The following is a 16746-nucleotide window of genomic DNA, read 5'->3' on the forward strand; positions in this document are numbered from 1 at the left end:
TTGGTATAGAAAGAACCAGGGAATTGGCCCTGGGAACATCTCACAATCAGATGGAAGGGAATTCCAGGCAAACACCCACAGTCCTTCAACCCTTAGGTGAGGTCATTCAGAGGCAACTGTTGTGCACTGGCCCCCAGAAGCACTTGATGCGCTAAGCCCCGCAACTACTCCTCTTAACACATAATCTGCCTCCCCTTCCAGGGCTTTCTGTGATCACCTCCAACATAAACTGCTTGTACCTAATCCTGTCTCAGGCGCTCCTTCTCAGGGATCCACACCAACCCACCACATTGTAGTAGAGGAAGCAAGTGCTACCATCCAGAGGAGGCATATAAGGAGACAGAGGTGATAAGAAGGACAAGAGGTGGAGACCTCCCAAGAAGCCTCCTGAGGACATACGTGACCACGAAGGCTCAGACACCCAACTCAAGGTAGTACAGGAGGAGATGTGCATTAATGAAACTCACAGAAACAGAAGGTGAAATTACACACTCGGTGCTTTTAATTCAAAAGGAAAACAACATCATCAGACCTCTAGCATTCACCTGACACCACCTTCTCTCCCCATAGACTGATGGTGGGCATGGGCTGGGCTCAAAACGAGTTATGGAGCCTCTCTGCTGAACAACTCACACCTCTGTGAACTGCGGTGGGGCTGGACACCAACCAACAAAATCCTTGATGATGGTGCCTAGGTAGGTGCAAAGGCAGAGGCCAGCTCCCCAACTCTGAAAGTCTCAAGAGACTCCTTTTGCACTGCGATGACTATGGGTTTGGAAGAAGAAAGTGGGCCGAGTTCCAAGTAGCTGTTCCTTACTACCCCAGCATTAGGGGCTGGTGAACTGGAGGCTGGCTGGCAGGGATGGGGAAAAGTAGGGTCAGGACAAGCAGGGCTGGCCCTATGCAGAGTTCTAAGTAAGTCACAAGGCAGCTCCAGGCATAGGATGTTCTCTGATTCCTCCTCTCTACCCTCTCCCCAGGCCCCTTTTCTGCCAGTTTGTCCCATCCATTTGTCCTGGGTGTGGCAGCACACCAGAGCTGAGAGCAGGGTGGGAAGGAGACGGTGGATGCCAAACTTTACCTGACTCTGTGTCCCTTTAACAGCATCTCCTTGACCTTGGGAGGACTCCCATCCCAGTGTGGGTCAGTGGGACCAGGCAGCACTGAATTCTTTCTCTAGACCCTGGACAAACTGGTCATTGAGGAAGAGCAGCTGACCATGGGGCAGGAAGCGGGTGAGGATGCCTTCGATGCAGTCAGCCCTCAGCAGGAGGTTGGCACCAGGGACCAGCAGTCGGAGGTGGTCAAGGAGAAGGCGAGCCAGCAATCGAAGCGTGTCCTCCACCAGCAGCAGGTTCTCCTCAGTATCCAGCACCAGGGCAAAGCCTATAGAGAGCACGCCTAGCCACACCACTGTCCGAGGCTCCTGGAAAGGGTCCCCTGGCGCCAGGCGGAAAGCCCCACATGGAGCCTCATGAAGGGCAACTGGATCATCTGAGGACTGGGGCTGCAGGTTCACAGCGTGCCGGCCACACGCCTGCTGCTGCAGCTGGTACATGGACTCCACCTGCCTGGGAAGAATAGGTGGGTCATGGACTTGTTATCCTCAGGACCACCCCTGGAGCTAGGAGCTGCCATTATCCCCATAACTAGATGTAGAGACTGAGCCCTGGAAAGACGAAGTGCAGTGACCCTGCCCAGGGCCACAGTATAGAAAGCATGAGCCCAGATAGGAATTTAGGCTCCAGTCTCCAGGTCCTGAACCGTTTCACTCTACGCAGCCAAGAGAAGGCAGGTTTTTTTGTTTTTTTTGTTTTTTTGGTTTTTTTTGAGAAGGCAGGTTCTGAATACAGTTCCTTGGGCTGGGAAGGGGCATCAGGGGAAGAAGATCCCTCCCCTAACTGATTCACAGAGGCCTCCTCAACATCTCAATAAGCAATGAGAAGTGGAGTATAAGCTACATCCAAGCCAGGATGTCTGTAAACTCCCCACCCTCACCCCATCCTGAAGCCTTCTCCAAAGAGAAAAGAAAAACTTTCCACTTGGACATCCAGGCTTTTCAAATCATCCTCTGACCTCTCATGAATCACCTTCCAATCTGGGCCATGTACAGGCTGCTGTTTTTTTTTTTAAGATATTTATTTGGTTCTTCCGAGTCTTAGTTGTGGCATGTGGGATCTAGTTCCCTGATCAGGGATTGAACTTGGAACCTGGGTCTCCTGCCTTGATAGTGTGGAGTCTTAGCCACTAGACCACCAGGGAAGTCCCAGGTTGCTCTAAAAGACACCTGTTTGGTTTTCTGCGCCACATAACGGGGAGGAGGCCCAGAGAAACAAAGAGGTAACAAGAGGCTGATCCAGGGTTGCCCCAGAGTATTAACCATCCACCCAAAACGCAGAGGGGCCAGGAGACTCTGGCACCTGTTGCTTCAGTCTGGGTCTGGGAGGAAAGGGTCCCAGGCCAGCTACCCTATCTGGAACAGTGTTTCCCAGCTGTATACTCTCTGGATCCAAGGCTTTCAGGAGGCTCTTGGTGAAGATTCCCACAAACTACATTCTCTCTCCTTTTTAGAGATTCATAAAGCTTAAAGGCACACTAAAGGCCCTGAAAAGTCCTGCACTCAAAGCATGTTTAATCTGTACTGTTTACACTCAAATCCCAACTCTTTCACTTTCTAGACTCTATAGCTCATCTGTAATCTTCAAATTCCTTTAACTCTCTATATACTCATCTGTAAGATGGGGTAATATACCTATCTCAAAACACTGTTTCAAAGATAAAATGAGCTCATATACATGAAATATGCAGAACATAAAATGCTTACTACACGCATGCTAAATAATACTAACTACAAAAAAGTTATAGTAAATGCTAAATAACTGTAATAAATAATCGTGATAATAACATTATTTCTTTAACCCCCTTTCATATAATACTTGTGAACAACTGGGAAGACTCTTCGAAAGCACCACTCTAAAAACTTTCTCTCTGCTTCTTAGTCCTGTTTCTCTGTGCCCTCCTAGAAAACCTATCATAATCACTGACCAGGAAGCCTTGGGGCTGGGCTGGATGGTGTGGTTACCTGGCCACGGCCAAAATCTGCTCCTTTCGGAGAAGTCTGTCCCTCTCAGCACTGCGTGGCTGTGGGTCATTGGGTGAATTCTCAGCACCGAAGAAGCAAGAATAGAGCACTCGGCAAAAGCCTTCCTCAGTCTTGGTGGCCCGCAGGGTGTGGATGAGGAAGGCGTGGACCATGGCTCTGGGATGATGATACAGAGAAGTCAGACACTTCAGTGAGATGAGTGTATAACCCCCACAAGGGAGGCAACCACAGAAAGCGTTTGGCCTAGCTCCGCCTGGAGGGTGGTGTGGCTGGTCACTGGTCCTCCTTAGCCACCCAAGACACACGCCCAGCTCTGGCCAGCACCTCTGCCCACAACGGAGTCTAATGGCTAAGATATCCTGGACAACCCCAAAGCCAAATCTACAAACTGCTGGCCAGGAATTTTTAAATCTGTAAGTTATCAGAGTGAAGAGACACTGGGGAGATGCTCCAGACTGAAGAAGGTCGAAGACACAGGACAGAGGAATACAACCCTGGCAGAAAAATTGGTAGCTTCAATATACAGCATTATTAGGATAACTGGAAGCATTTAAATATGGATTACAGGTTAAATAATCGTCTTGATCAATATTAAGTGGTTTTAAATGTAGGGGAACGTCCTCGTTTTTAGAAAATACACACTTAAGTACTTCTAAATACACAAGTAAAGGAGCATCACATCTGCAACAAACTGAACTAGAATATTACGTATACAGGAGTTCTTTATAAAAAGTTTACAGAAAGAAACTGTCAATCTTGAAATCTGTAAGCCTGAGATCATGTCAAAACAAAGACCATGAAATAGAAAAAATAATGATGTCTGACTGGCTAAGTGACCAGCCCGGGACTGAAAAGTAGCAGGGATCTTCGACTAAGGGTGAATAGACCGCCAGCTTAAACCGGTTAAAAATGAAGGTTCCAGAAAGTTCTTTAAAACCCGAGCCCAAAGACCTGAGCTGACCTCCCATGACCCTCTAGCCACGAGAAGATTTACGTCATCAACCTTCGCCACGGGCCTCGCGCAACCCCGAGGCGCAGTGCATCTGGGGGGTTGTAGTTGCTTGTCCCAGCTAACCAACTGTGTGGGGTGGGGTGGGGCGGACTGAGTGTGCACCGCAACCCCGGGCCGCTGTCCTCAGGGAGTGGTACTCACCTTTCCTTTCGTGCCTGAAAACTTCTAATAGCGGGCCAAGTCCCTCGGCTAAAGGGGCAAAATGGCGGCTGCGCGGCACTTGGGCGCCTGCGCACGCCACTAGCGGGCGCGCGTCCGAGCGTGACATTCTCGGGGTGGGCGAGGTCTCATTTCCGGAAATGCGCTCCGAGGGCGGGGTGTGGGCAACTCGTACCGTCTGACAAAGACCCCTAGCCCCGAGTTCCCTGCGCGGCCTATGCTGGTCACTCGCTGACTGAGTACGCGAGGTTCCCACTGGTAGTCCTGCACCCTCTGAGCCCCAGGCCATTATCCCCGGCGGCCGCGAGAGGGCGTAGCGACCCGGCTTGTGGCGCTTCCGGAAGAGGCAGGGTCTGAAGGTGCAGGGCAGCGGATCTCAAACTAATTCACATGCGTGGGAACCCGCGGTGTGTGTGTATGTGTGCTTAGTCACTCAGTCGTGTCCGACTCTTTGCGACCTCATAGACTGTAGCCTGCCAGACTCCTCTGTCCATGGGGATTCTCCAGGCAAGGATACTGGAGCGAGTTGTCATGCTCTCCTCCAGGGGATCTTGCCAACCCAGGTATCGAACCCAGGACTCCCGCGTTGCAGGCGGATTCTTTACCGTTTGAGCCAACAGGGAAGCCCCAGGGAGTCTTGGGGGCACCTGTTAAAATTCAGGTTACTGGGCTTTGGCCCAGAGAGTGAAGGCTTGGGGAAAAATAAGCATATTTAGGCAGTTGAGGGAGCGGGGCTTCTGTGTTGTATGTACCTCCCCGATGGGTTAAGACTAGGGCTTGAGGTGGGTTGGCGGCGGGGGTTTGGGGGTGGGGGGGAAGACTAGGGCTTGGCAATCGGAGTAGACCGATTGAAAGTGCGGTCCCAATCCTGTTTCCAGCTGTCACTGACAGTTCAGTCATTTTATTGGGCCCCAGTGAAGCCCCATAGGATTTAGTAGACCAATTAATTTTTCCTTTCACCCTCCTGCCTCTAACAAGCTTCTTCCTTGCCCCCTCTTTGAGGGAGGCTATCAAAAGTATATATAGGGGACTTCTCTGGTGGTCCAGTGACCAAGACTCGGTGCTCCTAATATGGGGGTCTGGGTTCCATCCCTGGTTAGGAGACTAGATCTCATGTGCTGAAACTAAGAGTGGCCATGCCGAAGCGTTGGAATATCTTGTGTACCACAACTAAGACCTGATGCAGCCAAATAAATATATGTTAAAAAGCATGTGTGCACGTGTGTGTGTGTGTGTGTGTGTGTGTGTGTGTGTGTGTGTGTGTGTGTGTAAGTACTTTCCTATTGGAGTCTTGGCCTAGCAGTGTTTGGGGCCCTGCAAGACTTCTCTGGGCCACGCGGCTTGCCCTGGTCTCCCCAGCCCCCTGCCTCCCCACACATAATCATTTTACTTCCTGGCAGGTCAACTGCTGCAACCTACCCAGATATGTTCTGTGCTTCAGAACCCCACACTGGTTATTCCCTCGGCCTGGCCTGCCCTTCCCTCCCCTTTATTAGCCCTTCGAAAGGTACTCAGACCAAAACTTAAAGGAAGCCTTCCTTCTAGACGGCCCATTAGCAGTCTGCTGTCCCATTTACACCCACTGTGAGGGTCTGCCCAGGGTGCTGATGTCTCCTATGGGATACACCCTGGCTGTGATGCCCAGTTTCAGTCACCAGGGCCAAACACACTTCTTGGTGACTGAAGAAAGGGGCAGTGCAGCTCAGGCAGAGAACCTGGTGTGCAGACTGGGCTCCTCTGACCATAGGACTCAGGCAAAGAGGCAGAGAGGGGAAGCTAGAGGAGATGGCCAGGTACTGGCCAGAGTATGTGGGCATTCTGGTCACAGATGCAATATGTAAACATTTTTGTATGTGTAGGGGCAATCCCAGAGATAGTGGGGCCTCAGCCAATAGACTGGGATGATGTTGGCTCAATTCCTGGTCCCTATCACTCTCAGCCAGGCCTTATGTCTGCCAGCTGATTACAGCAAAGAGCTGAGAGAGGGCACTGTTTGCTGGGGGCCAACTGACATCTGGAACACACTATTGGGGCCTCTGTCCACTCCTTGGGCAGTAAGTCCACTCCAGGTCCCAGGCTAGTGTGAGGTACATGGAGGAGACAGCAGTGAGAAGCTGGGCTGAGCTTCTGGAGGTCAGGGGCGACCCAGATGGAGGTGGTGTCAAGGTAAGTATAGCAGGCTCAGATCCCATTTTCAACTTCTGGTAGCTTGTGTCATAGGCCAACTTGTGCCCCCAAGGGCAAAGCAAGGTGCTGAGACAGTGAGGCAGGAAGAGGCCTGGGTCCCCAAACACACTGCAGAAACTTCTTGCTGAATGAGGAGCACATATATTTATTTTGTTCAACTGCTGTGTGGGGTTTCTGTTACATGATGCTGTTGTTCAGTCGCTAAGTTGTGTCTGAATCTTTGCAGTCCCATGGACTGCAGCACTCCAGGCTACTCTGTCCTCCACTATCTCCCTAGAATTAACTAGCTTGATTTTGCTGTCCAAGGGACTCTCAAGAGTCTTCTCCAACACCACAGTTCAAAAGCATCACTTCTGCGGCACTCAACTTTCTTTATGGTCCAACTCTCACATCCATACATGACTACTGGAAGAACCATAGCTTTGAACATACGGACCTTTATTGAAAAAGTGATGTCTCTGCTTTTTAATAGCTGTCTAGGTTTGTCCTTTCCTTCCAAGGAGTAAGCATCTTTTAATTTCATAGCTGCAGTCACTGTCTGCAGTGATTTTGGAGCCCAAGAAAATAAAAATCTGTCACTGTTTCCACTTTTTCCTTTCCTATTGGCCATGAAGTTATGGGACTGGATGCCATGATCTTAGTTTTTTGAATGTTGCATTTCAAGCCAGTTTTTTCACTCTCCTTTTTCACTTTCATCAAGAGGCTCTTTAGTTCCTTTTTGCTTTCTGCCGTTAGAGTGGTATCATTTGCATACCTGAGGTTTTTGATATTTCTGCTGGCAATCTTGATTCCAGCTTATGATTCATCCAGTCTGGCATTTCGTATGATGTATTCTGCATATAAATTAAATAAGCAGGCTGACAATATACAACCTGTCATAATACTTTTCCAATTTTGAACCAGTCCATTCGTCTATGTCCAGTTCTGTTACTTATTGACCTGAATACAGGTTCTCAGGAGACCAGCGAGGTGATCTGGTACTCTAATCTCTCTGAGAATTTTCCAGTTTGTTATGATCCACAAAGTCAAACATGATAGCGTAATGAATGAAGCAGAAGTAGATATTTTTCTGGAATTGCTTTGCTTTCTTCATGATCCAGTGAATGTTGGCAATTTTATCTCTGGTTCCACTGCCTTTTCTAAACCCAGCTTGTATATCTGGAAATTCTCAGTCCACATACTGCTGAAGCCTAGCTTGATGGATGTTGAATATAACCTTGCTAGCTTGTGATGTACACAGATGTACAGCAGTTTTATCATTCTTTGCCACTGTCCTTCTTTGGGATTGGAATGAAAACTTTTTCTAGTCTTATGGTCACTGCTGAGTTTTCCAAATTTGCAAGTATATTGAGTGCAGCACTTTTAACAGCATCATCTTTTAAGATGTGAAATAGCTGGAATTCTGTCACCTCTACTAGCGTTGTTTATTTAATGCTTTCTACCAGTCAATCCTAAAGGAAATCAGTTCTGAATATTCATTCATTGGAAGGACTGATGTTGAAGCTGAAGCTCCAATACTTTGGCCACCTGATGCGAAGAACTGACTCACTGGAAAAGACTCTGATGCTGGGAAAGATTGAAGGCAGGAGAAGGGGACGACAGAGGATGAAATGGTTGGATGGCATCACCGACTCAATGGATATCAATTTGAGCCAGTTCCAGGAGTTGCTGGTGGACAGGGAAGCCTGGCGTGCTGCAGTCCATGGGGTCATAAAGAGTCAGACATGACTGAGTGACTGAACTGAACTGAACTGAACTGAATGCTTCCTAAGGCCCACTTGACTTCACACTCCGAGATATCTGGCTCTGGGTGACTGACCACACCATTGTGGTTATCCAGGTCATTAAGACCTTTTTGGTCTTATATTCTGTATATTCTTCTGTATATTCATTCTGTATGGTTCTGTATATTCTTGCTGCCTCTTCTTAATCTCTTCTGCTTCTTTTAGGTCCTTCCTTACCATTTCTGTCCTTTATCATGTCCATCCTTGCATGAAATGTTTCCTTAATATATCCAATTTTCTTGAAGAGAGCTCTAGTCTTTCCCATTCTATTATTTCCTTCTATTTCTTTATATTGTTCATTTAAGAAGGCCTTCTTATCTCTCCTTTTCTATTCTCTGAAACTTTGCATTCAGTTTGGTATATCTGTCCCTTTCTCCCTCGCCTTTCACTTCCCTCCTTTCCTCTGCTATTTGTAAATCCTCCTCAGACAACCATTTTGCCTTCTAGTATTCCTTTTCCTTTTGGATGGTTTTGGTCACTGCCTCCTGTACAATGTTAAGAACTTCCTGTCCATAGTTCTTCAAGCACTCTCTCTACTGGGTCTAATCCCTTGAAACTATTCGTCCCCTCCACTGTATAATCATAAGGAATTAGATTTAGGTCATACTTGAATGGCCTAGTGGTTTTCCCTACTTTCTTCAGTTTAAGCCTGAATTTTGCAATATGCAGCTTATGATCTGAGTGACAGTCAGCTCCAGGTCTTTTTTTTTGCTGACTGAATAGAGCTTCTCCGTCTTCAGCTGCAAAGAACACAATCAGTTTGATTTTGGTGTTGACCGTCTGGTGATGTCCATGTGTAGAGTCATCTCTTATGTTGTTGGAAAAAAGTGTTTGCAATGACTAGCATGTTCTCTTGACAAAACTCTGTTATCCTTGCTCTGCTTCATTTTATACTCTAAGGCCAAACTTGCCTATTATTTCAGGTATCTCTTGACTTCCTACTTTTGCATTTCAATTTCCTATGATGAAAAGGACTTTTTTTTTTTTTTTTTTTTTGGTGGTAGTTCTAGAAGGTCTTGTGGGTCTTCATAGAACTGTTCAACATCAGCTTCCTCAGCATTAGTGGTTGGGGCAAAGACTTGGATTACTCTGAAGTTGAATGATTTGCCTTGGAAACAAACTGAGACATTCTGTCATTTTTGAGACTGCACCCAAATACTGCATTTTGTACTCTTTTGTTGACTATGAGGGCCACTCCATTTCTTCTAAGGGATTCTTGCCCACAGTGGTAGATATAATGGTCATCTGAATTAAATATGCCTGTTCTCATCCATTTTACTTATAGTTCACTAAGATGTCAATAGTTCACTTCAATCTTGCCATCTCCTGCTTGACCACCTCCAATTTACCTTGATTCATGGATCTAACATTCCAGGACAATACTGTCCTTTACAGCATCAGACTTTCCTTTCATCACCAGGCATATCCACAACTAAGCGTCATTTCCACTTTGGCCCAGCCACTTCTTTCTTTCTGAAGCTATTAGTAATTGCCGTCTGCTTTTCTCCAGTAGCCTATTGGACACCTTCCAATCTATGGGGCTCATCTTCCAGTATCATATCTTTTTCCCTTTTCATATTGTTTATGGAATTCTTGCAGTAAGAACACTAGAGTGGGTTGCCATTTCCTCCTCCAGTGGACCACATTTTGTCAGAACTCTTCTCTGTAACTCATCCATCTTGGGTTGTCCTTCCTGGCATGGCCTATAGCTTCATTGAGTTATGCAAACCACTTTACCACAACTGGGCTTCCTTTGTAGCTCAGTTGGTAAAGAATCTGCCTGTAGTACAGGAGACCCGGGTTCAATCCCTGGGTTGGGAAGATCCCCTGGAGAAAGAAATGGCAACCCACTCCAGTATCCTTACCTGGAAAATCTCATGGACACAGAAGCCTGGTGGGCTGCAGTCCATGGGGTCACAAAGAGTCAGGCACGACTGAGCAACTAACACTTACTTACTTACTTACCACAACAAGGCTGTGATCTATTAAGCAGTCTATCAGGTACAGCCTAACGCAAATGAGTTAAGTGAGGCAACATGTGAAGTGGACAGAGTGGAGCCTGACACATAGTCAGCACTCAGTAAATGTTGACAAACATCAATGCAGCGGCAGGATAGGAGAAGGTGTCAGAAACTGGAAACTTGGTCAGTACTGGAAAGCAGGTGGAACCTTCTGGTCTGGAGGCAGTTTTAGAAGAAGAAAAGTGAAATAAAATACTATAATTCAGTACCCTGTAATAAACCACAATGGAATAGAATGAAAAAGTATATATATATATATATATATATATATATATATATTTATATTTATATATATATAAAATATACATAACTGGATCATTTTGCTGTATACCAGAAACTAACACAACATAGTAAATCAACTATCAAAAAACTGAGATAAATAAAGCACTATAAAAAAATTAGAGGAACTTGAAGGAAGGAGCTGGCTGGATCTGAGTCCTTACTCACCTGTCTAGCAGCAACCAGCTACTTTCCCATCATTTCCCTTTCCCCTACTCTGGCTGTGGGCAGAGATGCCCATTACCCTGATCCCTAGCTCTTCTCTTCTCAGTGGCCCTCTGAGATGGGGGGTTTGCCTGAAGCCCTTCCCCACACTCCCACTTTCCACTGCTCTCTGCCTACTTCTGGGTGAGGCCTGCCCCACAGTGGCAGGCAGCCTTGTGTTTTCCCCTTCCCATCCCCCCTGATACCCACCATCAGGATGCACGTGGTGACTGATACTCAATTTGGACAGCAGTCTCCATTCCCCACTCACCCAGGCCACTGCAGGGTCCTGAAACACTGATGGGCAGGCTGGCTTCTCCCAGACATCAGGACCAACCCCCAGGTTCTGCTTGCACACCTCCCGGGACAGAGGAAACCCACCCCAAGACAGTTGGGAACGCTTATTGATGATCTTTACAAACCCTGAGACCTCAGGCCAGACCAGTTGAGCCATCACCTACATCTGGATGAGGGGAAGGCAGTTCCATGGAATCTGCCAGTCCCAGGCAGTAGATTTATTTATTTATTTATTTAGATTTTTTTAATAATGTCTGAGATTTTTTTAATGTTTGATAAGAATATCCCTGATGGCTCAGACAGTAAAGAATCTGCCTGCAATGTGGGAAACCTGGGTTTGATCCCTGGATTGAGGAGATCCCCTGGAGAAGGGAATGGCAATCCATGCCAGTATGCTTGCCTGGAGAACTCCATGGACAGAGGAGCCTGGCAGGCTACAGACCATGGGGTTACAAAGAGTCGGACATGACTTAGCAACTACACTTTCACTTTCAAGAATTTTTAGCTGTTTCTCAAACTGTAGAGGAGGAAACTAAGAGGAAGAGATTTACTGAGAGTTCAGGTAGGCTGAGATTGAGTGGATATGGTTGCCCTGGAATAAAGAAGACCAAAGTAAGGCAAGCCTTATACTTCCATCCCCCTTCACCTCCCTGGGCCATCTCAGAGATGACTTGCCCTATGTGGGTCATCAGACAGCTCCCTCTTCGTCTGTACCAAACCCCATCCACAGCCTCCTAACTGCTTCTCTGGTGCAGTAGGACAACAGTCTCCTACACAGAGCATCTAGGCTTTTCCTTTGTAATCCATCACCTAGGGGCATGTCCATGTGCAGAAAAGGCTCAAATCCTCAAGTTGGCCCCTTTCTTTTAATTAAATGTTTTTAGGATTATCCTTATTACCCATCTGGTCTTATAATCCCCATGTTGACTCTAAGTAATAGCAGCCATAGCAGACTCTTGTATGGCACTTGGTGTAGGCAGGCCCTGTTCTCACCAACTCATTCGATTCAATTCACAAGCCTTTGATGGAGGGGCTATACTATCTCCATTTTGCAGATGAGGAAATTGAGGCACTGAGATCAAGGAACTTTCCTGATGCTACACATGTACTGAGTGAGGTGTCCTTGTCCACAAATTTCAGGGTCACACATGCCCTCCCCATGTGTCCCCTTCTCCCCCATCCCCTCAGGGTCACCACCGAGACTGTCAGCCCCCACCTCCAACTCCTAGAGGCCATAACCCTAGCCCTGCTTACCCGCAATAATCTAACCCTGGGAGCTCCCTTCCTACCCCGTTTGGATAACCTCCTTCCCTAGTATTCCCAACCCCAACCCAGAAGACCCCTTCCAGCACCCTCCCCTCAGGGAGCCCCAGGCCCCATGTTTGGCTGGGCTCCAGGAAGACTAGGCAGTCTGTGATTTGTCCTTTCAAAAGGCTGCTCTTCCTGCAGGGCTAAGAGCCAGGAGGCCCCACGAGGCAGCTCAGACCCGGCCACGTGAGGCCCCTTCCCTTCCCGCTGCCCCAGGCCCGGATGACTCAGAGCCTGGCAGCTGCGGTCACCACCCTTCCCCGGGGTGTGAGTGCTGGTGTGGGCAGGGTGGGGGAGGAGCCAATCCTAGCAGCCCTGCTTGGCATCCACACAAACTCCAGTGTGGGTTGGGTGGGAATGCTTCTTAGCTTCTGTCTCATAACCAACTGTCTCTTTTGAACAATAGGCTGAGTAACTTTACATTATCCAACATTCTAACAATGCATGAATTTCAAGGCTGCAGAACAGCAACTTCTCCATCATTGCTCAACTTCCCTCTCCTGATTGTTTCCAGATTCCACATTGCTACAGACCTTCTTGTCTAAACATCCTTCCTTTCTGTACCAACAGTTTTATTGCTTCTGGAAAGTAGGGTGCTTGTGTGTTCAATCTCAGGGATAAAGACTTCTAAAAAATCATTAAGTTTTCTAGATGGCTGTGAGCTGTGGTCACTGGATGGACTCAAGCCAGTGACCTACAAGCCAGTGACCTAAAGAGTCACTTTAACTTTTTAAAGAGTCTGACTTGAGAAAAAATTAAGACTAAGATTAGTGTCTCAACATAGGAGAGTAAGAAAATAGGCTGAAATTCCTGCTACCGCCATACCACAGTATGTAGGTGCAGGCAGCACTGGACAGTGAACAGAGCTCTTTGCTATAAACAATCACATTTTCTGGTTAAGAGAGAAATGAAAATTTACGAATCCTAATGAAAATATGGGGCAACAAAACTCTCAGACACAGCTGGTGGGAGATAAGTTGGTATAGCAACCTTGAAGAACTATGTGGAAAATACACACGCTATGATCCAATAGTTCCACCCCCGGTATAGTTCCATCACATTTTCAAATAGTCTCAAATAATCTAAGGGCAGAATGAAAATGTTCTATATCTTAATTGTGGTGGCAGTTACCAAATTGTACATTCATCAAAACGCACAGAAATATATACACAAAAGAGTAAATCTTTGCTTTAATTTTTAGAAGATTTAAAGACTAGGGAGGGACTTCCCTGGTGGTCCAGTGACTGACTCCATGCTCCCAATACAGGGGGCCCAGGTTCAATCCCAAGTCAGGAAACTAGATCCTACAACTAAGACCCGGTGCATCCAAATAAGTAAACAAATAAATGCCAGGGAATTCCCTGGTATCCAGTGATTAGGACTCCGCTCTTTCACTGCCATGGCTCAGGTTCAATTCCTGGTTGGGTAACTAAGATCCTGCAAGATGCATGGCAACCCCCCAAACCCCCAACATTTAAAGTCCAGAAGAAAAAAAGTAGAATGAATAATTCAATTTAGGAATATATCCATACAATGAGAATAAACTATTAGTAAAAGAAACAGGATGGACCTCAGATCATTATGCTGAGTGAAAATACTGCTGCTAAGACACTTCAGTCATGTCCGACTCTGTGCTACGCAATAGATGGCAGCCCACCATGCTCCACTGTCCCTGGGATTCTCCAGGCAAGAACACTGGAGTGGGTTGCCATTACCTTCTCCAATGAAGGCAAGTGAAAAGTGAAAGTGAAGTCGCTCAGTCGTGTCCAACTCTTCGCAACCCCACGGACTGCAGCCGACCAGGCTCCTCCGTCCATGGGATTTTCCAGGCAAGAGTACTGGAGTGTGTTGCCATTGCCTTCTCCGGCTGAGTGAAAATAGTCAGACACATGGAGAAGGAAATGGCAACCCACTCCAGTATTCTTGCCTGGAAAAGTCCATGGACAGAGGAGTCTGGCGGGCTGAAGTCCATGGGATTACATGACTGAGCATGTGTGCACGAGGGTGGAGGGAAATGGGTTGGTAGCAATAAAGTGGTAGAACTAAAAAAAAAAAAAAGAAAGAAAATAGTCAGACACAAAAGTGTAGAAGCTCAAGAACAGGTAAAACTAATCTACTACAATTGAGGTCAACTAGTGGTGACCTGAGTGTGGGTAACAGGAAGAGAGTAGGAGGAAACCTTCCAGGATGCTGTGTGGAACCTTCTCACACCTGTGCCCTATGTTTAAGCTATGTACCTTTGAGGAAATGTCAGTCTTTCCCCAATTTAAAAAGAAAACATTTTTTAAATTGTCATTGCGAATGACAAATAGCAAGCAAATCCAATGATTCCCCAGCCCCTTGATTCTGTCAGGCTCCTGTGTGACTCTTAAACCGTGTGAGTAGGCTGCATGTGGCTGCTCCCAGGCTCCTAGCCAGAGGTGGGAATTCCTGCCCTGACTTGGCATAAGCAAAACAACCTTTAAAACTGGCTGACAGCCCAGGATTTTAAACTGCTTCCTTGCCTGATCCACCCCTCTTTTTGATCATCCAGGAATAAAGTTATAGCTTCTCTTCCTGGTAGGGACTGCAGCACCTCTGCCCTATCCTATGAAATCCCCAGGACAGGGAGGTCTTGGCCCAACCCAATTTGGAGAGGTGAACCCTAGCACCCTGTCTACCAGACCCAGGCACCAAGGCCTTCTCTGAGGGAAGACTCTTGTCCTCACTTGATCAAGGTCCCTTCCTCTTGTTTCCCCTGCAGAATGAGCTAAATGTGTGACCTGGTATGCTTAGGAGACACTAGGTAAAAGTGTCTGGGGGCAGACTAAGTGATCACAACCGACTATGATGGATTATGAGCGGGGCAGAGGTCAGCACCTAGCTCAGTCTGGGCGGTGTTAAGACACTCACCCCATTGCTTTCTCCTCCCCCTGTGATCCGATCCACATGGCCAGGGTGGTAAGAGGACGCTTAGAGCAGAAGCCAGGCAGCCTAGCCCCACCTTCTTGCCTCTGAGGGAGGTGGGAAGGTGAAGAGTGAAAGTCCCAGGCAGCTGGAATACCTACTCTGCTTGTATCTGCTGTGTGGCTTGGGGCAGGTGAGTGCCCTTTGAGTACCCAGGGGCCTTCCTCCTCATAAAACCAGGTCACTTGAGCACTCAGGGTGGAGCAGGCAAATCTCAGCAAACCTGTGCCCAGGGCTCGCTCACTCTCCTCTCCCTCTACTTCCTCTTTCTCAGGGGTCTGCACAAGTAGTTCCCCTTTTCTGGGGCAAATCCCCTCGCCCAGAGAAGGCTGGCTTGGTGCCAGCTGCCTGCTCAGGGGAGGGGGCTTCTGGGCTACACTTCCTGAGTAGAAGCCCAGCATCCCCCAATATCATCCCTCCTACCTATTGTGCCCTTGCAGCAGGCTCAAGACCAAGATTGAAGACAAAGGAGCTTAAGAAACTTGGGGTCGGGGGGACAAGTTAGAGACAGGGTAAGTGTCCTTTAGACTCAGCCTAGGACTCTCAAGTCTCTTCTTCCTGCTCTGGCAAGTAACAGCCTGTTTTCCCACCTGCAGAATGGAGCAAATAATCATGGCAAGGTAGAAGAACTTTAACAAAAAGTGGGAATGACACTTGACATGTTGTGTGAGCACTGTGTGTCTTATCAGTGTCTTAGTTGTACATTTGCAAAGGAGCCCCTAGCATCATAGCTCATATTTGGGCTGGTGTGGGGGAGACTAGTTTGCTGTGGTATTCCAAGGGGATTTTCTGACACATCCAGGTTTCTGGTTCGCCCAGATCGGCCCTTTCCCACTCCTTTACCTTGACCTTGGCACTTCCTAAGGGGTGGAACCTTTGCTGAGTGCTGGGGATAATGAAAATCATTTCCCTAATAGAGCAGGGAGGTTTCTGGGAAGCATTAACATTTGAAATTGAATCTTGAAATTGAATTTGAAATTGAGAAATAACAGATTAGGGAGAGCATTCCTGAGTGTAATATTGCAGATGCAAGGACAAGGAAATGTGAACAGCAACTATGGGGGATTTAATCCAGCAAGAGGTGAGGAATGAGGCAGGAGAGGGTCTAGGTCCTAAAGGGCTATGAGACTTTTAAGATTCTGAAGACAATGGTGAGTCACTGACAGTTGTAGGGAACAGACTTGATGACATCATTCTTGCCTTCTTGGTGCAGAATTTAGGAACGGAGGGCTAGTTTAGGAAGGTAGACCCCAGAAGTGCTTAAGAAGCCAGATGAGGGAAACAGGGAGGCTGAATCCAAAATCTTGGCAAGACTCGGGAAGAGGGTATGAGGCCACCTCCCCAGGAGTCTTCCAGCCCCAATCCGGTGACTTGCCTCTGCTGTATTCCACCATTAAGGTCTGCCATAGTCTTATTAAGGGCTCAACAGGATAAAATGCTACTTAC

General features: G+C 47.3%; 1 protein-coding gene across 1 annotated transcript; it reads right to left on the bottom strand.

Annotated features, from left to right (window-relative positions):
• Positions 1-463: 463 nt before the first annotated feature.
• AP5S1 (adaptor related protein complex 5 subunit sigma 1) lies at positions 464-4514 on the bottom strand. The gene is made up of 3 exons (XM_065919629.1): positions 4257-4514; positions 3083-3259; positions 464-1571 (listed from the first exon to the last, which is right to left on the bottom strand). The coding sequence occupies exons 2-3, from the start codon at positions 3253-3255 to the stop codon at positions 1145-1147; spliced, it is 600 nt and encodes a 199-aa protein (XP_065775701.1). The 5' UTR covers positions 3256-3259; positions 4257-4514; the 3' UTR covers positions 464-1144.
• Between the last annotated feature and the right edge of the window lie 12232 nt (positions 4515-16746).

Source organism: Muntiacus reevesi, chromosome 2 (genome assembly GCF_963930625.1).
Source record: "Muntiacus reevesi chromosome 2, mMunRee1.1, whole genome shotgun sequence".
In the NCBI taxonomy this organism is placed as follows: Eukaryota; Metazoa; Chordata; class Mammalia; order Artiodactyla; family Cervidae; genus Muntiacus; species Muntiacus reevesi.